Genomic DNA, 26,721 nt, shown 5'->3' on the forward strand with positions numbered 1-26,721 from the left:
ATCATCCCAGGCAGAAGTCCACACTTTAACACTCCATGTCCAGGCATTCAGACCCAGGTCCCGCTTTTAACTCATACATAGATTTCCCATATTTCAAAAGGTAAAAATCCAGATCCCACCACAAATTTGTTGAGCTTTTCTTAGGAGGCCCACCCCAAAAAAGTTGTTCAGACTAGCCCCCGCACCACCGTCAATTGCGCCACCAACACAGCACCCAAACCCAGACATTAGCTACAGTTTTATTTTTTAAAAAACCCGCCACCAAAAGGAACCAAATTCAGGACTCCTCTGGGATATATGGCAACCCTACCCAAACATGCACTTGGGGACCCAATTCTTAACCTTTTACCCTGCGATGTTCTGGTGGGTCCCAATCCATCAGCTGAAGACCAGTGCTTGAGGGGCAGCCATGATTGTTTGAAGTGCTATGATACTGCTTTAAGTGCATAGCTCTGATGGGACCACACACTTCTCCCACCAGGCAAATAAGAGGCATTATCAAAGTTCAGAGACACATTCCAGCCCGGCAAAAAGACCTTGCAAGGCAGGACTGGTGACTGGCATGATGCAGGAGGAGGATAGTAGCCTGGGAAAACTGAGGGCCAGTTTCAAAGCCCTGGAGGGCCACATCAGGCTACAGACCAGACGTTCCTCACCTTTGTTCTAGCATGTCAGAAGCCCTGGAAACGCAATAAGCTACCATATATGAAAACAGAAGACCAGAAATTTTGAGTAATGTATAATATCGTTATATAATTCTTGTTTTGCATTCATATCTTGCTGAAAGATATCTAGTGCAATTAGGGGGATCTTTATTTGTCCAGTCAACCCACATCCTGCTTGCAGTTTTTCTTTTTCTTATTCTTATTCTCATGTGAGTCCTAGTTCATCAACATTATATTTGCTATACAGTCAAGTCATACCTCGGGTTACACACGCTTCAGGTTGTGCGTTTTTGGGTTGTACACCATGCTGAACCCGGAAATACTGGAACAGGTTACTTCCCGGTTTCGGCGCTTTGCACATGCACAGAAGCACCAAATTGTGACCCGCATGTGTGCAGACATGGTGCTGCGGGTTGCGAACACTGCAGGTTGTGAACGTGCCTCCCATACGGATCATGTTCACAACCCGAGCGTCCACTGTAGTTTCTTTTGGAAATCTTTTTCATTATTTTTGTTTAAAATGGTCCTATTCATTTTCAGGGCTTCCATTGATTGGCTTCTTACATTTCCCCTAAACTACTTTTAAAATGTTGCTCTTAACTTAAAAGTTGCCAGTCTTCCTAACAAACAACAGGCCACACCGCCTTATCAAAATCCCAGTGTTTTATTTGCATGGGTCATGATAGACATAGATTTCTTCAAATATGATCTAGGATGAGCCAAGAAACCTCCTTGTTGCCTAAGTGCACATTTAGTATTTTTTACTCATAACATTGGGAAGGAACAGCAAGTCAGAGAGATCTGGCATCCTTGCAAGCATCTGGAAGAGCAACAGAGTCGCCTGGGCTCACGTTCTGGTAAACCACCACAACCTGCAGGAAAAGCACACCCCAGGAGAAAAATCAGTCTTGCTGTGCATTTACAGTGCTGCTCAGCTCCTGAGCAACTAACTCTGCTTGCTATCAGTATTAAGGGATGAGCTCTAGACCATTGAACTTAGAGGGAGACTTCTAGCCCCAAGGTGAAATGCTGTTTTGACAACAAACACCTTATTTGGGGAGCAAGGAAGCAGGCCGCACCCTGGGATATCTTTGCCTGCTCTGGTTACCAAACCCCACTCTCTTTTCAATGTTACCGTCTCGGTGTAGTTGTCCTGGCAAACAGTCTCGCACCCGAACGCAGCGGTGGAAATAGTGATGCAAAACTCAAGGACGTTGAATACCAGGAAGACAGCCGTGATTCCATACAATATGCCCTGTCAATGAAGCAGAGAGCCCAGCAAAGGGGATTACTCTCCATTTATAAATGTGTGTGTATGTGAGAAGAACAGAGTTTGAATCAGACCAGTGGACCAGATAGTCCAGCACCCTGTTCCCATTGCTGACAACCAGATGCCTCTTTGGGTTGTTGTGAGGATGCAAAACAACATAATAATGCACACAGACACCCAGTGCCCCTTGGACACTGGGAGATCAGGCAGAGCTGCCTAACTTGGCTGCCCCCCGAAGTGTTCAAGGGCTCCCCTTGCTTAAAAGACCTTCAGTCAAAGCCAGGGGTCAGCAAACTTACTGTGCCTTGGGCTGGTGTCTCCAGCGCTGATTGCGCGGCGGGCCGGAGGGCAGGGGAGCACGTGCCCATACACATGCGCACACGTTATTTCTGGTGTACTTCTGGGTCGGAGGAGCACCGGAAATAGCTTGTGTGCATGTGAATGGGCCTCCTCCGACCCAGATGTGCACCGGAAATAATGTTTGCACATTCGCAATTAACACTTGCTCATGTGCACAAGCTATTTCCAGTGCTCTTCCAACCCGGAAGTGGGCAGTGGCGCAGCGCAGCGCTGGTAAGAGCAAGCAATGGCAGTGGGAGATGGGGGTCTCTGCAGGCTGGATAAACGAGTCCCTCAGGCCTTATCGGGCCTGCGAGCCTTAGTTTGGGGACCCCTGGTCAAAGCCAAACGCAGCAGACTTAAGCAATTCAATTAATCCCATAATTGCTCTGTTTATGTCAAAGCGTCACTCTGCTCACACCATGACTTGCTCTGTTCATCCTTCCATCCTGTCCTGCCAAGGTTGTCTAAACACACTTTCTGCTGCATTTTCCAGTCATTTTCCTTATCCAAAAAGGGTCTGTTTTCAGCAGGAGAGTGGTGTTTCTTGCACAAGGGCGTATCGAATCCACTTTAATCTCACAATCTGGATTTGCCAGGATGCAACTGGAATCCCGCCCCAAAATAGCAACAGTCTGGAAGAGCCCTCCCTATGATGAGACCAGCCCTTTACCCAAGGGAACAATGGGGATTTATTACACCCACTATACTTTTTCGGATGATGCTCATTGCAGCTCTCTCACCTGCCTATGCAAATGGTAGCTATCCAGTGAAAAACAGAGCAAAATGATTCCAATGCCGGCCGCTACAGAACTCACGACGTTCATTCCCAGCATCCCTTTCACCTAACAGTGGGGACAAACAATCAGATATCAGGCAGAAGAACAATCCTTCATTGAGCAATCCTGAAGCAACTGCCTGGTATAAACCTCCCCAGGAGCTGTAATTCTGTGAGAGGAATAGAGGTCTCCTAACATCTCTCAGCACCCTGGATGACAGTTCTCATGTGTCTTTGGAGAGAAGTCATAATTGTCTAAAGTGCTTTGATGCAGCTTTAAATGTATAGTGCAGAACGGGCTTCTGGGGACATCCAATAATGTCATAATACACAGAGGCAGAGCACCACCCCTTGAGTTTCACAAATTCAAGCTATATATAGAGTTAAATAACTATTGGATTCTAACCAGCCATATCTGAATTGATGCATGATTTTGGACATGGTAGCTGCAGACCAATATGGTTCTTGAGTTGAGATGATAAACCCCATAAGAGATACACAGAACTTCCTCTGGAAAATGCATGAAGTTGGACAAGGTAACTTCAGACCAGGAATTCTAGGAGGGACCCTTAAATGGCAAGCAGCAGGTGCCATGAATTCTGTGCTCCATCTTTCATCGCAATTTCCCAACAAGCAAATTAGTTACCATTGGTATTTTGGGGTTCCTGGCAGCTGCCACAGAGAGGGACCCTGAAATGATGTACTGTAAGAGAAGGAAAAGGAAGTCAGAAGCTAGGAACAAGATTCCAAGGGATTTTTCTCACATCTTGCCTTCCAGTCCATTAGCTCATAACCAGAAAACGATATTAATGGAGCATTACTTGATGTTTCTCAAGCAAAAGTACTGAAGCAAAGATACACTTTCTGCTGGACAGCTCCATAACTATCATAGCATTTGTCCATACAAATTCTGCCCAACAGACTCTCTGATGGACTCTTTGAAGGAGGAGGTCCAGGGCACAAGGGGAGTCCAAGGCTGGATCTGGCACTGTTGCTGTGCCTTGCCTGCTCCCTAGAATGGTCACCCCTTCACAACCACCTCCAAGGCCCCATGTCAGCACTGCATATACACTCTGAAATAGGATCCAAGGGTGTGCAAAGTTGCACAGACAGTTAGCTTCCACAAGCAATATGGAAGGGCAAAGGCCTATGCAGAACAATGAAGCCCCATCCCATAATGACTGGAACACCTCTTCAGCCATTCTCCAGCTTCTGACATTTTCACCAGCTATCCCACATACATGCCATCTTCATGTCTCCTGAGGAAGAGAAACTGTCTATCCCCCTCCCCAAAAAGCTGAACTTCTCAATAGTAGTGCCTGGTGGGAAGTGGCAGGACTGTACTTGATTTCCTGGCAAAGGAGTCCTTGCCTCTTACTGGAAGAGTGAGGTCAGGTGGTATGGAGATTGGCACTGTGCAGAGCCAATCCTGTGCTCCTGGCGTTGCACCCACATGCCACTAACACCCCAGAACACACGCTCAATTAAGCAGTACTGACTCTCTGCCCACAGGTCAGGTGTGTGGTTTCCCCCTCCCCAGTGGCTTCTATTTTCCACTTAATTCATGAGGCATAATTCTGAGTCCCCCCCTTTACACAGTAGCAGTTGTGGGATCTTTGAGTGATGCTCAGCCTTGGTCGGTGTTGCCTTCTGGTCTTCAACTGTTGCAGAGCTTTGGGATCTTCAGCCCTAGAGATTTTGCTGAACTACAACTCCAATCACCCCTGAACTTTAGCCAGGCAGGCAGGGGCTGATGGGAGTTGCAGTCCAATCACCCAGGGACATTCCCAACCTCTCCATCTCTCCCTTAGTCTAAGCTGAATCCCAAAGGAACTTTTCTTTTTCTTTTTTTACACAAAGATGTGTGTTGGATTACCAAGATTCCGCTCCAGATTGGTACTTCAATTACAATGTAAGAGTAATAATAATAAGAAGGCACAGTGTGAAAGGCAGCTCCCAGACCAACTTGCATAATTCCGATGAGTATCTGCGTGATCTGCAAAGACAGCATAAAACCAGGTCTCATTATCACCACACATTCTAGCTGCAGACCAACTGAAAGTTACTTCAAACATGGTGGGGGTGGGCACATGTTGAGGTGAGCAGGGCTGAAGGCCTAAATGGGCGGAGCCAATGCAATGCTATCCAATAGTAAACCATTGCTATGCTCAGGACCAGATTTAGGTTTGATGAGGCCCAAAGCTACTGAAGGTAATGGGGCCCTTTATATGTCCAGCTGTCCTTTGTCAACAACACTTTGCCACTAGGTTTTTTTGTGTTTAATATATGCTATATGGCAATTTATAGACCTAATAGGTATCTAAAGCCATTTGCACATAACAAAATATGTATTTTATCAAAGTAATTGTTTAACTGAAATACAGTCAAGAAGAAGTATATTAATAATGAAATACAATTAAGAAGAAGTATATTAATAGTGAAATAATTATTAAGCTCTAGCTTAAAATGTTTTTTTATTCATAACAAACTTAATAATGCAAACACATTGGAAATAACAAAAGTTCCTTTAGAAACACAGTTTGCAAAGACTCATAATCTAGTCTCTAGGAACTTGCTATAACATGAAATACGGTAATAATAGGTGTGAATATATGGTGCAAACTGCTAATAATTATAATTATATGATGCAAACTGCTAATAATAATAGCTTTATTAATATGAAATTAGGTGTTTTAACCTGTACAATGCAATTGTAGTTAATACAATGCATTTTTAATATAATATCAATATCCCCATAGTAGTCCACACTGTTCATTGGGACCGCAGACCTTTGTACCCTGTTACACTTAGTGAGTGTAAAAGACGGTATTTATTTCTTTTTTTCGGTATAATGGGGGGAGAGAGAGAGTGGGGCCCTGAGCTATAGCTTGTTTACCTTATACGTAAATCGGCACTGGATATGCTCAAGGTCTTGCCTCCGGGAAAGAAGCAAAGGAAACCAATGTATGCAGAGATGTCGGGCAGGGTTATGGCTGCGCACAGCCATTCAACATACAAGCTGTGAGTATGTGGAGTGTTGTTTATTTCTCGGCTGCAGGGCTTTTTGTCAAGGGAAACTCATAGGAACTGAGGTATTCATGGTGAGTTCTGGAAGTTATTTTTCTAGAAAAACAGCACTGCTGGGCTGCATGTCCTCAGAACATGGCAGACATGCATCTTGCTGCAACTGTTGACGCTTGCTTATTTTTCAGAATATCACCAGAGAGAGAATAAGAGGCAGAGAATATAGTTTGCGGTCTGAACCTCAGATGAAGAAGAAGAGGAGGAGGAGTTTGGAGTTGATATCCTGCCTTTAACTCCCCCTTAAGGAGTCTCAAAGCGGATAACCATCTCCTTTCCCTTCCTCCCCCACAACAAACACTCTGTGAGGTGAGTGAGGCTGAGAGACTTCAGAGAAGTGTGACTGGCCCAAGGTCACCCAGCAGCTGCATGTGGAGGAGCGGGGAAGCGAACCCAGTTCACCAGATTAGGAGTCCACCGCTCTTAACCACTATACCACGCAAGGTATCATCCCAACTTCTTTAAAAATCTCTTTGGATAGGCATAGGAAAGACAGGAAGAGTGTGACTAGCCCTCTCCTCATAGCAGTGGTTCTGCCTTCCCTGGGGACCCTGACAAACTTATTTATGTTATTTAAAATACTTGTATGTGGGAGGGCAGGAGATAGGGATCTGTCTTGCACAACTCTACACACATCCACTCAAAAGCCATTCCTACTGAGTTCAGTGAGATTTACTCCTATGTATACAAACTGAATTTTCTTCCTACAGTATAGAAATGAATAGAATAGATCATGATGCAGTCAACATTTAAGCACTTCAAAAATCCAAAGGTTTCATTCAGAAAGAGGAGTATGTATTTCGCTGAAAGCAATGAGGCATTAGAATGTAGGATGCTAAACTCCAGACATTGCTGAACTACAACTCCCATGTTAGCTGGGGCTACACAGGGTGCAGAAGAGAAGACAGAATTGACTTCAGAAGCAGGGCTGGGAAGCTGAGAAGAGGGCTTTGCAGTTGCCTAAGGGTAGGCAGGTCTAAAATGTTATGGGGAAGGAAGTGGGAGGGCTCTCAAATAGAGCAGGCAGGGGATCAAAGACCCTCTAGGTTTCCCCTATATTCCATACTCACCCCCAGTGCCAATGGCTCACCCCGATAAAACCTCTTCATTGCTTTTGGCATGTAAGCATCCGACTCATCTCTCGAGAAGGATCGGGGCGTCAGTGGTGCGATCGGATTGGAATCCATGATGGCGTTTGGGGAGTGGTTTTGTAAAACAGCAACTGTATCGGGAAGAGGAGATCTAAATGGGGCAAGGGAAGATAGTGTGGGGATGTGTATAGAAATTAGGAAAGGATATATTACCCTTCCTTACACTCATTTGTGAGTTTAGCAGAGCACACCCCTTTTGCGACAAAATTAGGAAGCTGCTGTTTCAGTTTGTTGCAGCCTTTTTGATGAAGCAGTCCAGGATGCCTTGATGTGTAGGCTGGGTTTTCCTGGTGTTTCCCCCTTTTATCCCCCTTAAAACAACAGCAGCACACACACACAAAACAGTCTTCTTTGAATAAAATACAGTTTACTCACAGTTCACATGCAGTAGCAATCTGGAGGCAGTCTTAGGCTGCAGTTACAGGTGCATTTGTATATACAAAAGGACCATGGAGTCTGAGGCTGAATCTAGACACATCAAAGAAGCGTTTCAGTTAAAGGCCTGGTAAATTTTAACAGGGAAAACAGGTAGAGAAATAAACGGGAGTACACAGCACCATCTGGTGGCACAATGTTATATCACCTATAAAAAGGTAAAGGGACCCCTGGCCATTAGGTCCAGTCATGACCGACTCTGGGGTTGTGGCGCTCATCTCACTTTATTGGCCAAGGGAGCTGGCATACAGCTTCCGGGTCATGTGGCCAGCATGACTAAGCCGCTACTGGTGAACCAGAGCAGTGCACGGAAACACCGTTTACCTTCCCGCTGGAGGGGTGCCTATTAATCTATTTGCACTTTGATGTGCTTTCGAACTGCTAGGTTGGCAGGAGCAGGGACCGAGCAACGGGTTGCGGGGATTCGAACCGCTGACCTTCTGATCGGCAAGTCCTAGGCTCTGTGGTTTAACCCACAGCGCCACCCACGTTGTATAGCCTATACAACACATATAAATCGCTTTTTCTCTACCAATCTAGCTGAGTCCTGAGACTTTGGACTTCAGACTCAACAACTCGCTACATCTCTGCAGAGTAGAGTTGCAGTGGTAGAAGATGCACAACGATGGCAAGTGAGCAAGCTGGAGTAAGTGAGAGATGCGGACGTGATCTGTATCATAGTTTACAGGTAAGTTATGCCCAGAAGTCCTCCCTGCTAGATCCACATTTCGCTGGGTGCCCATTCCAGCAAACAGAAAATGTTGAAGCTGACTCCTCTTTCTGGATTTCCCACAAAGAGGGGAGGGAGAGGGGGGAGTGTGAATTATTGCCCCCTTTTGGAAGGAAAGGACATCCCAACTCTGTTGACCACTTGCAGACTGTCCTTATTTTCTGGGTGGGCTTCCAGGACATACTTGCAAATTTCAGTAATGGAATTAAACTGGGTTTGGCAAGCTTGCCCAAGAAAACTGATTTCAGATCATAAGAATCTTACATTTCACAGTAAGGAAAGTGATGGAAAATGCACTGGAAAGTCCAGAGTAACAACTGCAAAATTATTTGTGGGGAGCTCATACAAGAGAGTGGGAATGTTTGCTAAACAGCAGGCATCTGACTCCTTTGAAAACTTGGTGCAATCAAATCAGGATGACATCTCGAGAAATAGGTCAGCTGGGAATAAACTAATTAGGGAGTTGTCCTAGAGGAAGACGCACAGGGATGTAGGATCCAGAGGATCCCTGGTTGTCCTGCCAACTTCCCAGCACACCTGGGCTATGCTCCCTAAGTAAGAGAAATGGAGGTGCCTTGAAACTGAACGGGAGAATCCAAACGCCACAATACAGCAATAACTTACCAAGCAAAATGTCCCAAAGTTTGTGAGCAAACTTTTGAGTTCCACAGAATTCTTTCTCTGCCTGAATGAGGTTGGTGTGGCAGGAACAATTGGGGCTAATGAACAGGCTTGCAGATTATTAAAAAAATAAAAATAAAAACTTTTCAGAGGGTGTCCAAAACAGCACAGCGAGGGCACCAATGGCTCGTGTTGCTTTTAACATCTCACGCAGGGTGGGTTGAAGTCGTGCTGCGCACTCGACTTCAGATCCCAGTTGTGGGAGCGCCCTGCCAGCCGGGGCAGAGTGTCGTGTGCGCGCACAGCCATTGCCTAACCTTCGCGCGCGAGCTTTATGCAAACGCATCAGGATTTGTGCTCCATAAAACGACTCGTTCAGAAGTGACCTTTAACGGCTCGTGCTGAATTTACGACAGGCTGAAAACTTTGTGCCATCAAATCAGGATGATTTCTCAGTCAACAGCTGGAAAGGACCTCAAGAGGAAGCAATCCTGCAGAAAGACGCGCCGCCGCCCCTCGGGATGAGCAGGGTTAGGAACCAGAAGATTTCGCATTGCGCTGGGGATTTCCCTAAATTTACGACAGTTGAAAATAGTGGCAGGCCGGAAGTGTCCTAAATTGGCATCCCAATGGCGAGGGATGGAAACAGGAGACGTTCTCCCTCCCTTCCCTTACTGGAGAGCGGAAAGACTTAGAGCAGCAGGCGCACTTGGCACAACTAACATAAATCCTGGCTACGCCCATAACAGCTAACCCGGGACTCCAAACTGCCCGTCCTCCTCCTCAGCAACAGGTTCTTCCTTCTGCCTCGGAGAAAAAGGAGTGGGAAAGAGCTGGTTCCTCTGGCTGGGACCCGGTTCCCCTCTAGGCAAAGGCAACCACCCGTCCAGGCTGCCACACAGGATACAGACCGTGGTGCATGGATCCCTCGCCTCCTCTGGCCCCAAGAGCGCGAAAAGACGTCCCTGCGCCGCTGGGATCTGCGGGATGGTCGAGGAGTCCCGGCCAAACTGGATGATGGTTAACTAGTGGGGCTGAACTTTGGGGAGAAGATTGGGGAGGGGAGGGGAGGGGAGGGGGGAATGGGGGAAAGTGCGAACTTGTCACGGACCTGCTCAGAAAGAGATCTCGCTTGCAATTCTTGCCTCGCAGCTACCGCTCCTTTCCTGACGGTGCAGTCCTAGGGGTGCCTACTCGAAAGAAGTGTCAGCTGATCTCATCAGAGCTTGCAGAAATGGATGCGGACAGATATTGGGTAACAGTTTAGATTTTGCTGAATTCCAGTTTGATGGGAACGCGGACTTTTAATTGGCTCTGTTTGTTCACGTCAACGTTTCCTCTACGGATACTCCGACTCCGCCCCACTCTCTCCCCGCTGCATCACACATCAAGATTCAAAGCACTTTGCATTTGTCCAGTTAAGGGTAATAAGGGTCTCCCTTATTTTGATCGATTTTGCCTCGTTTAGTCCGGTTTTGTTAGCTGTGGGGAGGAAAGGGGTCTGCGGAACTCTGAGGTCCTGTTCCCCAACTACAGGAAAAGTTAGAGGGGCCACCCTTCTAGTTTCTGAAGATTCCTCCTGTATTGGCTGCACTCCACCCAGTTTCTCTTTCTTTCTCTCTCTCTCTCTCTCTCTCTTTCTCTCTCTCCCAACAAAACAAGAAGCTTGCTTTTCATTTTCAAAAAGAAAGAAGGCAATATTCTCAGGAAGGTGTATTTCATGCACAAGACCACATTCAATACCCTTATGCTATTTGGGATCACATAGCACCCTGCTTAAATCTAAAAATGTGGTCAGAACGCTGTTGTGTTGTAACCAATGGGAAAAAAGTGGCATCAGATTTTATACGGGATGAGGGGATTAGAACTCCAAATGTAATTCAGAACAAAGGAAGGAAGGTAGATATAGTATCTATTCCCAACGTTAACAGTTATTGGTAATAGCAACTTATTCACCCTATTTAAGTGCATGTTGTTGTTGTTGTTGTTGTTGTTTAGTCATTTAGTCGTGCCCGACTCTTCGTGACCCCATGGACCAGAGCACGCCAGGCATTCCTGTCCTCCACTGCCTCCCACAGTTTGTTCAAACTCATTCTGGTAGCTTCGAGAACACTGTCCAACCATCTCGTCCTCTGTTGTCCCCTTCTCCTTGTGCCCTCCATCTTTCCCAACATCAGGGTCTTTTCCAGGGAGTCTTCTCTTCTCATGAGGTGGACAAAGTATTGGAACCTCAGCTTCAGGATCTGTCCTGAATGCATGGATAAGTTAAATAGATTTCCTAAGCCAAATCTGCCACATTATTTTAGAATCATGGAGAGAGAATGGCACGACTGGCATGTCAACATACCTACCGAGGACATGTTTAGAAAATATTTACTAAGCTCCCGCACAGCCACCTCAGTTTGGTTCTTAGGACTTAGCCCACAATGTTATTCAGCCTGGGGGCTGCATTTCATGGTGGGGAATCTTCCAGGGGCCTCCTGCCCATCGTGGGCGGGGCCAGACACAAAAATGGGCAGACTTCCTTGTGGCCCTGCAAATGCTGGAGCTTTCCATGTGCACATACACCTCCCTTTCCTCGTCCTCCATCCAGTCAAGCTACAGAAATTATTACAATCAGATATGTTGTGAGCCAGGCAAAGGCACTCAAGGAGGGTGGGCAACACAGCTCCTAACCACTGCTCTCTGGGATGAGGCATGGATGCTTAAACCCCTCTGGGAACTGTAGCTCAGACCCAAACATGCATCTGGGGACCAATTTCTGAATCTTGTTTACCATATTGTTATAGATTTAGGGCAAGCCCTAGAAATTAATAAATGCTAGGTGTTTTGCCAGTTAACACTGCAGGTTCTTTAAAAGGTAGAAAATATATGAGGGGAAAGGTATTTTTATCTGAAAAACAAAACACAAACAGTAAACCTTCTTAAACAGCAATAAAAAACCCTATAACACTGAGAAATAACCCCAAAGGTGTGGGATGTAAACACAGGAGCAGTCAATGACAACATTCCTAGAGTGTACATGTTAGAACATGGGGAGGGATGTCTGTCCAGCAAGCAGGTAAACTTCCTGGGGACGGACTTCCTCCACATGTGACCAGAGGTGGGTGTGGCCTCACCTGTGCAGGTAATGATAAAAGCACAGGGCAGGCAGCCACTCTCTCTTGCCTCTTGCCTCTTGCCTCTTGCCTCTTGCCTCTCTGCCATCTTCATCTTCTGAAGGAGCAACATGCCCTCTTGGCTCTCAGCCAAGAGAGGACAGTACTATCTTGCTACAAGATAGATTCTAACTGCATGTAACCTTTTTAAGCCTGCCTACCTTCTGGGATCATATTGTGAACAGAACGTGAGTAAACTCTTTTATACTTTTATAAAGACTGTGTCGTGTCTTGTATTTTAAGAGGGAACAAAGGGGAAATTACCAGAGTAATTATTATAGAGGTTCTAGCGAACCTGTGCAAGCGTTACCGTTGCGAACTTAAAGGGGAATGTCTATAAACTCTGCTGATATTTTGGGAACTTGTTAGTACAAGTTGGATAAGGATATAATTAGTCAATATATCCTCTTCTGCACCCCAGAACATTCCCACAAAGGGTTATTGGGCCCAGTATTGTATATTTCTGCGTATTTTTGAAGGATTGCGTTGGATTGTGATTTTGAATTGAGTAGTATTTTTCTGAGTTAACTTCCTGGTAAGCACATGGTCCTTTGTTCCATTGTGCAGTGGGGATTAAGCAACCCCCCCCCTTCCCTCAGAGTTCACAGTGACCCAAGGCAGTGAAGAATTGTTTTGTATTTTGAGATTTTTGAGATTTTGATTTTAAAATTTTGAGAAATTTTGAAATTTTGAAGAATTTTTCAAATTTTTGGATTTTAAGATGGCTAGAGCAGCTTTTGATAGTGATGCAAAGCTAGGAATGCCTGTGCTGAATGAACACAATTTCATACACTGGAAGCAGCGCTTGATAGCATGTTTAGATTATAAGCACATTTTGGAAGCTTTAAACCCTCAACCTATGGGATCGTCTGAGGAAGCTTTAGCCAAGATAAGTGCTTGGAAACGCATGAACAGCGAAGCTAGACACATAATTTTGAGTGGACTTCGTGATGAGCAGCTATCATTAATAAATACTACAGATGATGCATCTCAAATCTTAAGAGATATTGAGCGCGTGTATGGAGAATCTAGCATAAACTGCTTCAGAAACTTGGTGTGTAAATTAACCAGAGTGAGGATGAATTCAAAAGAGGAATTCACAGAGCACATCAACAAGTTTACTGAGATTATTCAGAGAATTGATTTGACTCCCAAAGCTTTTGATGAAGATACAAAGATAGCATTTTTGTTGTCATCACTTGGACCACGCTTTAGCGCATTTGTAAGTTTGATGGATCATAGACAAGGTCTGACTTTTAAAGACTTGATTGGTTATTTAAAAGAAGAATGCAGAGATAGAGCCGAATCTCCAGTGAGAAATGCTAGAAGCAAAGACAGTAGTTATGCATCTAGGCAATTTACAAAGTCCAAAGAGATGCCTAAGAAAGTGATTTGTTTCAATTGTAACAAAGAAGGACACATTGCAAAGAATTGCAAGGCTCCTAAAGCCAAGAAACCCCACCCCTTTCAGCCAAAAGGGGAAAAGAAGGGGAAATGCGAATGCACATGGCTACTGCAAGAAAGGAATTTAGCTGTCCAGAATTGTGAAAATAGACGTAATAAATGGATAATTGATTCAGGTGCCAGCTCACATTTTTCATATAAAGAGGACTATTTTAATGAGATAAATGATGAAGAAGGATCTGAAATTGAAATTGCAGATGGCAACATTGTTAAAGCAAAAGGTGCAGGTTCCATGAGGCTGAAATGCAATATAAATAATGAATGCATTGAGAACACAATCTCTAGAGTTTTGTATGTACCAGAGCTGAGCTGCAATTTAATCAGCGTGTCCACACTGGACAAGAAAGGTTTCCAGATCACATTTGGAAATGGAGAATGCAAGGTGACTAGAAATGGCAAAGTGTTTGCTCAAGCAGAGCTAATCAATGGTGTATATGAGCTTGATCTTTCAGAGAATCAGTCTGCAAAAGTGGCACATTCCAGCCAGAAGGATGAAGCAGATCTGGACCTATGGCACAGAAGGCTTGGACATAGAGACACCAACGTCATTCTGGATCTACAGAAAAGAGATCTTGTAAGAGGTTTGCAGGTAAAGCAGAGCAACAAAGCTCCAGCAAAGTGCATAAGCTGTATTACTGAGAAGGCTGTAAAACCTTCATTTCCACGTTGTGCAGAACAAAGAAGCAACAAAGTGCTTGACATAGTGCACACTGACATATGTGGACCCATGAGTGTTCCCTCACTGGGAAAGAATAGATATATTTTAATATTTCTGGATGACTTTTCAAGATTTTGTGTTGTGTATTTCCTCAAAGAGAAGAGTGAGACAGTGGACAAGCTCCAGGAATACATTGCCATGGTCAAGAATAAATTCCAAAGAGCTCCAGCTGTGCTAATGAGCGACAATGGAGGTGAGTACTGCTCAAATGAAATGCAGGCTCTCCTGGCCAAGGAAGGAATTGCACATGTAACCACAATTCCTTACACACCACAGCAGAATGCCATAGCTGAGAGAAAGTTTAGGTCCATTATGGACATGACAAGGTGCATGCTAAAGGATGCATGTTTGCCACAGAAGCTGTGGGCCGAAGGAGTGTACACATCGGTCTATTTGCAGAATAGACTGCCAACTAAAGGTGCAGAGCGCACACCATTTGAACTTTGGCATGGGAAAGCTCCCAATCTGTCGCACATACGTGTGTTTGGAAGTCCGTGTTACTTCCACGTGCCCAAGGAACACAGACACAAGCTTGACTCCAGGGCAAAAGCAGGTATCCTTGTGGGATACGCCTCTGGAGGCAAAGGATATAGAATTATGGACTTACAAACTGGTAAGACAAATGCATACCATGCGGTTTATGTTGATGAATATGGAAAGGTAGACACTAAGAACACTGTTGTGGATTCTTCAGATGAGTCAGAAAGGACTCAAGAGTTTGTATATTTCCCTTTTGAGACCCCACAAAGTACTAATCTGCCTTCGAGTGTTACAGCGCCCCCTACAGGCGACGCACCAGAAGACGCAGAGGACCAGAACCCTGGCGGCACCAGAGACGAAGATGAGGACTCAGATGGGGACATGCCTGCGTTGGAGGAGGATGAGGAAGCTGATGCGGTCGCAGAACCAGAGGTCAGGCGCTCGTCCAGAACCAACAAAGGTGTCCCACCATTACGGTTGTCCTACTTTGCAGGGTCGGCGTTTCCACAAGAACCTTCCACTTGGGAAGAGATACAGGAGATGCCAGCTGCAGAAGCCAGTCTCTGGAGGAAGGCCGCGCAGGAGGAGATGGATGCACTGCATCAGAACAAGACCTGGACACTCACTGAGCTGCCTCCCGGTAAGAAGGCCATTGGCAGTAAATGGGTTTTCAAGGTTAAGAAGGGGTCAGAAGGAGAAGTGCAGCGCTACAAAGCTAGACTTGTAGCACAGGGATTTTCACAGCGTTTTGGTGAAGACTATGATGAAGTTTTTGCACCAACCGTGAGGTACAGCAGCGTAAGAATGCTTCTAAGCATTGCAGCCTCCAAGAAAATGAGAGTGAAACACATAGACATTGCTACCGCTTTTCTACATGGGCAGATTTCTGAAGAAATTTATATGAAACAGCCCAAAGGTTTTGTGAAACCACATGAGGCACATTTAGTGTGCAAACTGCAGAAAGGACTTTATGGACTTAAACAGGCTGCTAGAGCCTGGAACCAGAAGTTGCATAAAATGCTGACGCAACTTGGGTACAAGCAAGGCGACGCTGACAAGTGCTTGTACAGTAAGTCAAATAATGGACAATTCTCATATATCTTAGCTTTTGTCGATGACCTGATTATTGCCACAGCAAGTGAGAAAGACTATACACAGATAGTAAAACACCTTAGCAAAGAGGTGGAGGTCAAGGAGCTAGGAGATGTCCAGTACTACCTCGGGATCCAGGTGGAAAGAGAAGAGGACGGCTCATTTCTTCTCAGCCAAAGACAGAAGATCCACGAGCTAATTGAGCACATGCAGATGCAAGACGCACATCCAGTTGCTACACCGATGGCTACTGACTTCCTGAAGAATCAGCAGGATTCGAAGCAGTTGCCAGACAACAATGACTACAGGTCGGCGATTGGTAAACTTTTGTATTTAGTTACCACATGTAGACCTGACTTAGCTAATGCTGTGGGGATTCTTAGCAGAAAAGTGAATTCTCCCACTGAGCATGATTGGGCAGGTGTAAAGAGGGTGGTGCGATATTTGAAGGGTACCATGAATTGTAAATTAAGGTTACCAGCCGTCAGAGACCCTAAGTTGGTTGGGTATACTGATGCGGATTGGGCTGGGGATAATGCTGATTATAAATCAACAAGTGGTCATGTTTTCATGTTTGGTGATGGACCTGTTTCATGGGGCAGTTATAAACAGAGCTGTGTAGCATTATCTTCCACAGAATCAGAATACGTTGCAGCAACAGAAGCCTGCAGAGAGATCGCCTGGCTTGATCAACTCATAAAGGACTTTGGGTTGGTGAGAAAAGGGCCTGTCAGCTTGCTAGAGGACAATCAAAGTTGCCTGAAGCTGACGCAGAGTGAGAAGTTCCTGGCCAGAACAAAACACATTGGGGTTAAGTACCACTACATACGCCAGATGATCCAGGATGGACTTGTGGAACTATCCTACTGCAGCACCCAAGAGATGACTGCTGACATCCTGACGAAACCCCTACCAAGAGAGAGTTTCCAGAATCTACGTGTCAAGCTGGGACTCTGGGTGGTTGAATAAAGTTGTTTATGTTTTGTATAATGTTGTATTGCCTGAGAAGGGGTATGTGGGATGTAAACACAGGAGCAGTCAATGACAACATTCCTAGAGTGTACATGTTAGAACATGGGGAGGGATGTCTGTCCAGCAAGCAGGTAAACTTCCTGGGGACGGACTTCCTCCACATGTGACCAGAGGTGGGTGTGGCCTCACCTGTGCAGGTAATGATAAAAGCACAGGGCAGGCAGCCACTCTCTCTTGCCTCTTGCCTCTTGCCTCTCTGCCATCTTCATCTTCTGAAGGAGCAACATGCCCTCTTGGCTCTCAGCCAAGAGAGGACAGTACTATCTTGCTACAAGATAGATTCTAACTGCATGTAACCTTTTTAAGCCTGCCTACCTTCTGGGATCATATTGTGAACAGAACGTGAGTAAACTCTTTTATACTTTTATAAAGACTGTGTCGTGTCTTGTATTTTAAGAGGGAACAAAGGGGAAATTACCAGAGTAATTATTATAGAGGTTCTAGCGAACCTGTGCAAGCGTTACCGTTGCGAACTTAAAGGGGAATGTCTATAAACTCTGCTGATATTTTGGGAACTTGTTAGTACAAGTTGGATAAGGATATAATTAGTCAATATATCCTCTTCTGCACCCCAGAACATTCCCACAAAAGGAACAATTCCAAAGACACAATTCCCCCACTAGAACTTCACCCACATACAGCACTAGATCCAGCCATAGGGAACCTCAACAGCATTTGGGCCATCATCCTTATCCTCTCTGACTACTTTGTACCTGCCCCAAGCAGATGGGGCTGGATGTCTCCCTAGCCACCACCTGTGCAAATTAGGGCTCCTAATCTGGACAGTCGAGCCCCAGCTGGGCCTCCCTCAAGGGCAGGGGTGCTCCAGCGAGGACTCACAGGAAGGGTTGACTGTGCAAGACCAAATCTGTGATTTTGGTTATTTGTGATATGAAAGGAGAATGCAAGCTGCAAAGGAATTCCTGTGGCTTAGCTATAAATGATAGGGAGCAATTGAGGGACATTAACAATACAAGGAAATTCCTTCCCCTCTTGCTCCAGGTGTGAACAGAGACTGGGGATTTGGGAGGTGGCCTGGGTAACCGCTCTAGGGGAGGGGAGAGGGTTTGGGGGAAGAAGAAGGGGTAGGGAGAGCAGAGGTCGATCATGGGAGAGGCTGGCTGCAGTCAGATTACACTGATGCCTCTTGGAATGACTGTGCCATAAGAGCGGGACTGGCTCCATGCACACTGAAGGTGTAAATAGGTGAATGAAGCAAATTTCTTAAAGCCACAATGGTCTCTGTTGCATCTTCCATTCTCCAAAGGGACATAGACCCTGTGTGGGTGCCTGGGCCCCATGGGCTTTTGCCACTGCTAGGCAGAGAGAGGGGCACCCAACTTCGGGAACAATATATTTGCATGGTGTTAGCAGGCTACAAAGTGCTACTATGCTCCATTAAATACATAGTGCAGACGGGATCACACAGAGGCAATAACAAAGCTCCAAGGCAGAGGTCAGCAACCTAAGGCCCATGGACCAGAAGTGGCCCATGAGGGTAGCTTAACCGGCCCATGAGCTGCCCCCAAACTGAGCTGCCCGCTCGGCGAGTCTCCACGCGCTGCACTAAACCGGTGCAGCGTGGCGTGGGGACTCTCTTCCACGGCTCCGGAAATCACTTCTGCTCATGCCCAGACACTGGAAATCATGTCTGCACATGTCCATGGCACCAGAAATCGCTTCTGCCTATGCCCAGATGCCGAAAATCGCTTCTGGGCAGGCACAGTTTTCATGTCTGGGCATGTGCAGAAGTGATTTCCGGTGCCACGGACATGCGCAGACACGATTTCTGGTGTCGCGCTGCACCGGTCCGGCCCATGGAGGATCTTCGCGAGAGTGATCTGGCCCATGCCCGGTAAGCCTTGCCAACCCCTGCTGTCACATTCCAGCCAGACAAAAACACTCTGCAAGGCTGGGCTGAAGCTGAGGGTGATGTAGGAAGAGAAGAGGGGAGGAGTAGCCTGGGGAAAGTCCTGAGGGCCAGATTCAAAGCTCTGGTGGGCCACATCAGCCTACAGACCAGAGCTTCCACACCTCTGTTCTAGCATGTCAGAAACCCTGTGTTAGATGCTGGGAACACACAAAGCTATCTGAAAACAGAAGACCAGAAACAGTGAACAAAGCATAATACGTTTGTATAATATTTCCTTTTTCCATTCATATCTTGCTGCAAGATATCTAGTGCAATTTCAATGATATTTACTCATCCAATCAGCCCACATCTTATTTGCAATCTTTCTTCTTCTTCTTCTTCTCCTCAGGTGATGGATAGTTAGGCAATGCAACATTCACTATAGTTTGTTTTGAAAATCCTTACTACTGTATATGTTAAAAATGACCCCATTTGTTTTAAGGGCTCCCATTGACTGGTTTCTTATCTGATCTACTTTTAAAAGGTCAGTTCAAAGTTATAAAGCTGCCCTTCTATCCAAAAAGAAATGTCCACGCCGCATTATCAAAATAGTTCCATTGTATTCCTCTGGTTACAAAGACAATCTTGGTCCAGCCAGAAAAGCTGCTTGGCGTATAAGTACACATTTATCCTTTTTCGCCTTGACTTTGCAGAAGGAGATGGCAGTCAAGAAGGGTGGAACAGGAAGCAAATCAGGGGGAATCGGGATCCTTGCAAGCAGCTGGAAGACCAAGAGCATCGCCTGGGGTCGCATTCTGGTAAACCACCACAACCTGCAGAAAAGAACACCCCAGGAGTAAAATCAGCCTTGCTGTGCATTTACTGTGATGCTCAGCTTCTGAATAACAACAACAAAGTTTGGTTCTTGATAAATAAGGGAGGGGCTGTGGGGGGTTGGACTTGGGACCTCCTAGATGCAAAGCAGATGCTATATCACTGAGCCACAGCCCTTCCACCCACAATTAGCACCTAGGGAGGCTGTCAGGGTGAGTCTGCTAGCTCAGCCCTCAGCTCCATCACTGTTTCAGCTGCCTTCAAGGTAACCATCTGCAGCAGGAAGCCTTTTGCATCCTTGGAGGCTCCCCAGGTATTTCAGGATCCTGATGGTGCAGCTAGGTGGTTTTCTAATCCATAGTGCTGACAGCAAACCAATTCTTTCTAGCTGGATACATCTGTTTCACCCTGCAATGGGAGCTTAGGAGCTGTTATGTACTAAGCTTGGATCCTAGAACAATAGGCAAGTAGGATTGTAGAATGCAACAACTGATTGGCTTGCAGGAGAAGACCAATCAGGCTCCAGGAAGAAGTTAATCAGCCTATTAGGCTGGTAGGATTGTAGAATGCAACAACTGATTGGCCTACAGGAAAAGACCAATCAGGCTCCAGGAGGGAAGCAGAATCAGCCAATCAGACGGGACTCGTTGTGTAAATAATGTATATAAAAGCCTGAGGTTTGGGGGGCAATTCAATCACTGTTTGACAAGCTGCAATAAAGAGCTTGTAAATTCACTGCAGGACTGAGTATATTTCAGGAAATGAGCTAAGAGTTTTAGTGGCAGACTTCCAGCCCCAATGTGAAATATCGTTATTCTACAATACCCCTTATTTTAGGCCCCTGTCCCTGAATCTCTTTGCTTGCTCTGGTTACCAAACCCCACTCTCTTTTCAATGTTACCATTTCAGTGTAGTTGTCCTGGCAAACAGTCTTGCACCCGAACGCAGCGGTGGAGATAGCGATGCAAAACTCAAGGATGTTGAATACCAGGAAGACAGCCAGGATTCCATACAACATGTTCTGTCGATGAAGCAGAGAGCCCAGCAAAGGGAATTACCCTCCAGCAAGGTGTATGCTTGTCTATAGGAGTATTTCAAAAAGTCTCAGGCTAGGACCTGGCAGTTCAGGGTTCAAATCCCCACTTGCCAGGTGCCTTTGGGCAAGTCATCTCTTTCAGCCCAGCCCTTCAACCCCACAGGGTTGTTGCAAGAATGTAGACCACCTCGAGCTCCTTGGAGACCTGAAGGAGTGTCTCCACCTCCATCGTTCTGCCCGGACACTGAGGTCCAGCGCCGATGGCCTTCAGATGGTTCCCTCCCTGTGAGAAGCCAAGTTACAGGGAACCAGGCAAAAGGCTTTCTCGGTAGTGGCACCCACCCTGTGGAATGCTCTCCCACCAGATGTCAAAGAGAAAAATAACTACCAAACTTTTAGAAGACTTCTGAAGGCAGCCCTGTTTAGGGAAGCTTTTAATGTTTAATAGGTTGTTGTATTTTAGTGTTTTGTTGGAAGCCGCCCAGAGTGGCTTGGGAAACCCAGTCAGATGGGCGGGGTATAAATAATAAATTATTATTATTATTATTATTATTATTATTATTATTATTAGTGATCAGGTGGGATACAAGAGCAAAAATAATAATGCACACAGATACCCAGTGCCCCCGGACACCAGGGGGCAGCAAACTAACTTGGCTGCCTAACTTGGCTGCCTACCTCAAGAACCCACAAGGGTTGCAATTGCTTAAGTGTCGCTGGGACAATGCAAAATGCACCAAACGTACGTAATTCCAAGATCAAAGTAATCACTATTCCCCATCTGTTGTTCTGGTTATTTCAAAGCCAGTGCTGTAGCTACAGGGCGGTGAGCCAGGTTTTTTGAAGCCACCAGAGGTTCCCAGCCTTTGTGTGTAAACAAATGCATGTGGGGTCTGTGTGTGCCAAACTGGGTCTTTGACCTGGGTGAAAGAAAGCCTAGTTTAACCTCTGCTAATGATTACGAGAGATTATATTAGTGACACAAATTACTTCCTCTCTTCACGGACAGGACCCTCCAGGAGCTAAGGCACACTGTTTCACCCTGTTTTGTGTCCCTCCTCCTCCCTTTGCAGGGAGATTGGACAATGTTGGTCATTTATTCAACATTCACTCAAACTTTGCCTCAAGCAAGTGTTTCCCCACACTTCCCAGTACGTTTATCCATTGCTTTCCTTCTTGCAAAATATCATCTTTGGAGGAAGTGGGTTTGTGGCCTGTGAACTCTAAATCCACTTTAATGGTACAACCTCAATTGGCCGGGGTGCTCCTGGAATATTGCCCCCAAATAACAATGGTTTGGTAGCACCCTCAGTATTGGTGAGACCTGCACTTACCCAAGGGAGTATGTGAGCTTTAATGCACTCTGACAGTGTAGTATTGCCTGAATACTCATAATGGCAAAAGTATTCTGCTTCCCATCCTGGTGTGTAAAATTCCAATTGGAAACAGAGCGACACAATTCCAATGCCGGCTGCCACAGAACTCACCACGTTCATTCCAAGCATGCCTTTCACCTAAAAATGGTGACATATAACATTATTTCATTAAGCAATGATATAACATTATTTCATTAAGCCAAGAGTCCCTCAGACCATGTGGTGGGCCAGACTATATTTTGCGGGGGGAAAGAGAACGAATTCCTATCCCCCACAAATAACCCAGAGATGCATTTTAAATAAAAGCATACATTCTACTCATGTAAAAACACCAAGCAGGCCCCACAAATAACCCAGAGATGCATTTTAAATAAAAGGACACATTCTACTCATGTAACAACACACTGATTCCCGGACAATCCGCGGGCCGGATTTAAAAGGCGATTGGGCGGCATCGGGCCCCTGGACCTTAGGTTGCCTGCATTAAGCAATTCTAGCTCTGTTGACCTCTACAATGGTGACAATAGCCCTGAGAGGATCCAATACTTTGGCCACCTCATGAGAAGAGAAGACTCCCTGGAAAAGACCCTGATGTTGGGAAAGATTGAGGGCACAAGGAGAAGAGGATGACAGAGGATGAGCTGGTTGGACAGTGTTCTCGAAGCTACCAGCATGAGTCTGACCAAACTGCAGGAGGCAGTGGAAGACAGGAATGCCTGGCGTGCTATGGTCCATGGGGTCACGAAGAGTCGGACACGACTAAATGACTAAACAACAATCTGCCTGGTATTATATCTCCTCTTATCCAGACTAAACACACCCAACTCCCTCAAAAGACTTGGTTTCCAGACCCTTGATCATCTTGGTTGCCCTCCTCTGCACATGTCCCAGCTTGTCAATATCCTTCTTAAATTGTGGCGCCCAGAACAGGACACAGATGGGGCTTCTGGGGACATCCTATGGTGTTGCAATACACTGATGCAGAGCCCCACCCCTTGAGTTTCACATGAGGTGGGGAGGGCAGGTTCCATTGTGGGACAATAGCACCCATTTCAGCTTTGGACTTATATGGGTAAATATCATTTGCTTTGGAAATATCCCACAATTTTTTTAAAAAAAAAAATGTTAAAAACTATCAGATTCTAACCAGCTGCAGCTGACCAGCTATGAGTTGTCTGAGATCGGGGCAGGATTTCGTTTTTTAAGTGTGTAGTTGAACCCAAAATATGGAGTAGAGGGAAATCATTGTTTGCGATTGAAAAGCTGATAATGTCCTAATATCTTCATCTTTATGCACATTCTCCTAAGAAATGCATTTTCGTAAACACTGGGTGGTTGGAGAAGCGCATTGCAAAATTCAACTAAGTGCAGATTTAAAAGGATCTCTGTAGCTTTCAAATGCATATCATTTCAGAAAGTGCCGATTTTATACATTCAGCTTTTGGTGCATACTGAATCAAATTTCCTCTCCGTTTCTAACGTTGTGTCAATCCAATCTGACGCTTGGCCTGAGCCAAGATTCTAAACCTCATAAAGTAATCCACAGAACTTCCTCGGGGAAAACGCATGAGGTTGGGCACGATAGCTTCAGACCAGGAATTCCAGGAGGGAGCCTTAAATGGCTAGCAGAAGACGTCACCAACTGTGTGCTTCACCTCCCATCATGTCACACAAATGGGTGTGCCCAAAAACAAATTAGTTACCATTGGCACTTTGGGGTTCCTGGCAGCTGCCACAGACAGAGATCCCGAAATGATGTACTGTAAGACATGGGAGAGGAAGGCAGAAACAATGAACAAGATTACAAGGCATTTTCTCATATGTAGAAGGTAAGTTGAATGCAAACCACAGTTTCCCAGTCTTAGTGTAACACACTAATCACTGTGGCAGGGAGGCTCTTGTAGTTTGCAGTTCCCCATTGTGGGCCTTTTCCAATCTCTCTCTGCCTCTAACTCAGCACACTATTGATGCCTTACACAGCAGGCATCAATAGCTGGCATCAAGCATTGGCAAGTTCAGGCATCTGCCAAGAGCTCTTATCTTAGCAGGGGTCATGTCGGAACAAGGCCCCTGGACCTCCTCCTCCTCACCACTGCTGCATCCGGCTAGTTCCCCTACCTGTCTCATTGGACCAAACAACAGGGAGTGGGAGAGGGTGGAGCACCAGATGCCACTGCCTGCTTCTTCATAGGGTCCCTGCCTAGAAAGCAAGATGTAAGTAACCAAACAAACCCCTGTGTTGCAAAGAGAACGTCAGCAATGTCTAGGCAACACAATGACCATGTACATACGCATTAGTCAATCTTTTATAGAATTCCTTCAAACCATAACAAGTCCAAAATGAAATCTTTAGTCTCAAAGTCTCTGAAAACCTTTAAATGAAGTGAATAACAGTGATTCCGGATATTGACTACTGTTTCATAGAATTCTTCATCAGTGTGGTGGGAAGATATAGAATTGCTTCATAAACCCAATTTATTTTGAATGAATATGTAAATGAAAATATCAAATGCTGTGGAACAGTGCTCATGTAATAATGTAGTCACTGATATTTTCATCTCTGCCTTACTCTCGGGTGAATCCTGAAGGAACTGTTTTGCTTTTTTAGGTTGCTGGGGTTTTTTAACACAGAGAGATATTATATGTAGAATTACCAAGATTCCAGCCCAGAGTGGTTGTTCTATAGCAATGTAAGATCCTCTGTGATCGCCCATTAGGTTAAATACAACTCCAAATGCAATGTGCGTGATTCCGAGGAAGATCTGTGTGATCTGCAAAGAAAACATAAAACCAGGTTTTAGCATCACCACACTTTCTACCCACAGAGCAAATAAAGATCACTTCAGATCTTGATGTTTTTCTGGCATGAATGCCTTCTCCAAGGGGTGCAGAAGAGGTGTGAATCTTCTTCTTCTTTGTGAATGCTACCTGCTTGTCTGCCCATAGGATAACTAACCTACAGGGTGCCTATAAACATCAATGGACTCCAGCAATATCCTTATAATCATCACATATCTACAACTGAGAGCTTCCAAGGGCCAAACCAGAGGCAGCCCGCAAAGGATGCTGCAACAATAACAAGCCATGGAAGATGAGAGGCAGCAGGGAGCTGAATTTTAGCATCGCACAGGGTGACACTGAAATTTTAAAGGCCAAAGTTTGCCACTGGATAAACTTAACATAACGTGTAAGGTAGTCTTGAGTCTTTGGAACAAAACAGAAATGCTTAAAGGAGCCACCTACAGTTCATGGCCAGAGAAAGCAGGACCAAAGTCTGCAATCCTCAATGCACTTACTTGGGAGGAAGTCCCTCTGAACTCAGTCTGAGGAGACAGGCAGTAGATTTTTTGGACTTCCTGGTGGTTGCAGTTCAAACATCAGACAGGGGAAGGCAAATAAACAGGCTCATGGGGACAGCTCTGGGGTGTGGTGGTTGGTAGGTGGTTGGTAGGGCAGAAGGTGGAAAGGCCACAGCAGGTGAAGGCAGGATCACAGAATCGTAGAGTTGGAAGGGAGTGTGAAAGTCATCTATTCCAACCTTGCACAGAGCCAATGGCAGGCAGAGCCAACTCATTCCAGACTGGGTTTTTAGGGGGTATCCTAAACCCTTAAAATGTCACAAGTTGCTTACTAAGACACACAGGTTGCCAGTCCACTGTCCATCAGACCTTGTGGGGGGCCGGACTATATTTTTTTGGGGGGGGGATGAATGAATTCCTATGCCCCACAAATAACCCAGAGACATATTCTACTCATGTAAAAACACACTGATTCCCAGACCATCCACGGGCCAGATTGAGAAGGTGAGTGGGCCGGATCCGGCCCCCAGGCCTTAGTTTGCCTACCCATGATTTAGGCAGCCACTGGCTCCAGGCTTCAAATTACCCCCTGTACTGATGTTACCCTTGAAGATGAGGGGAGTGGTGGAGATGCAAATTTCCAATCATGCAGGGTCACCCTTGGTAGCAGCTGCCCCAAAGCCAAAAAGTGAGGGAGGGAAGCATTTGGTGGCTGTGTGAAGCAAAAGACAGGAAGATAAGGAGGGAATTTCCGCTCAGAAACGGAAACAGAGGCACTGGTCTAATAGCCAGGGTGGCAGGGCTGAGCGCTCTTACAAGCTTTGCCAAATTAGGAACAGGACTGTCTCAGACATTGGCTGAATTGCTGGGGCAGTTACTGAGGTCACAGGTCCACTACAAACCCACCAGTGTTTGACCTAAGTTTGACCCCTGCCTGTCCTTCAGTATTTTTAAGCTTCATTAAGTCTTTTGTGCTTCATTATGCAGCAGTGAACAGTCATCAGCTGTAACTGTGGTCATAGCATGGCCTTTTAACGAAATGTACCAGGGTCAGGGCAGAATTATATTATTATTATTATTATTATTATTATTATTATTATTATTATTATTATTATTATTGTTAAAAGCAACATATACAGCAACTGCAGTGGAGCACCTTTCTAGCCCATTTCTCAGACTCAGGTTCTCGATTGACTCGTTACATGGAAGGATTATTCGTTCCGGCATAAAGAAGCACCATACATTTGAAGCCAAGTTGAAGAGTGCAGGGAATTATAGTTCTGTGACAGCGTTCAAAGCTCCCATTGTTC

The 26,721-nt window shown here is 45.6% G+C and overlaps 2 protein-coding genes across 7 annotated transcripts in view; both read right to left on the minus strand.

The window, feature by feature from the left end:
• Positions 1-1,441: 1,441 nt before the first annotated feature.
• LOC309346094 (membrane-spanning 4-domains subfamily A member 4A-like) lies at positions 1,442-10,412 on the minus strand. Of its 6 annotated transcripts, none has more exons than XM_081869779.1 (8): positions 10,182-10,412; positions 7,660-7,752; positions 7,204-7,355; positions 4,929-5,048; positions 3,699-3,755; positions 3,018-3,119; positions 1,801-1,920; positions 1,442-1,537 (listed from the first exon to the last, which is right to left on the minus strand). In XM_081869779.1, the coding sequence occupies exons 3-8, from the start codon at positions 7,318-7,320 to the stop codon at positions 1,457-1,459; spliced, it is 597 nt and encodes a 198-aa protein (XP_081725905.1). In that variant the 5' UTR covers positions 7,321-7,355; positions 7,660-7,752; positions 10,182-10,412; the 3' UTR covers positions 1,442-1,456. The 6 variants fall into 6 exon arrangements, with proteins under 6 accessions (XP_081725905.1, XP_081725904.1, XP_081725908.1 ...); XM_081869778.1 differs by having other exon boundaries at positions 7,204-7,375; positions 10,182-10,408; XM_081869782.1 differs by lacking the exon at positions 10,182-10,412 and adding an exon at positions 9,982-10,135.
• Positions 10,413-19,132: 8,720 nt separating this feature from the next.
• LOC309347160 (uncharacterized protein) overlaps positions 19,133-26,721 on the minus strand; it is a 31,204-nt gene continuing 23,615 nt past the window's right edge. The window contains exons 8-12 of the mRNA XM_081871501.1: positions 24,767-24,883; positions 23,816-23,872; positions 22,071-22,250; positions 20,602-20,721; positions 19,133-19,699 (exon numbers count right to left, since the gene is read on the minus strand). Of these exons, the coding sequence (XP_081727627.1) occupies positions 19,619-19,699; positions 20,602-20,721; positions 22,071-22,250; positions 23,816-23,872; positions 24,767-24,883 (555 nt within the window). The 3' untranslated portion in view covers positions 19,133-19,618. The remainder of the gene's footprint in view (positions 19,700-20,601; positions 20,722-22,070; positions 22,251-23,815; positions 23,873-24,766; positions 24,884-26,721) is intronic.

Source organism: Podarcis erhardii (genome assembly GCF_964252035.2).
Source record: "Podarcis erhardii genome assembly, chromosome: 7".
NCBI lineage: Eukaryota > Metazoa > Chordata > Lepidosauria > Squamata > Lacertidae > Podarcis > Podarcis erhardii.

Bases quoted from the DNA above. Each gene is read 5' to 3' on its own strand.
- LOC309346094 (XM_081869779.1), bottom strand. From the start codon at position 7,320: ATGGATTCCAATCCGATCGCACCACTGACGCCCCGATCCTTCTCGAGA. The intron at 3,120-3,698 runs GTAACTAATTTG...CCCCACTGTTAG, and splicing joins GGAACCCCAAAATACCAATG to GTGAAAGGGATGCTGGGAAT. The intron at 1,921-3,017 runs GTGAGAGAGCTG...CTTCATTGACAG, and splicing joins GCTACCATTTGCATAGGCAG to GGCATATTGTATGGAATCAC.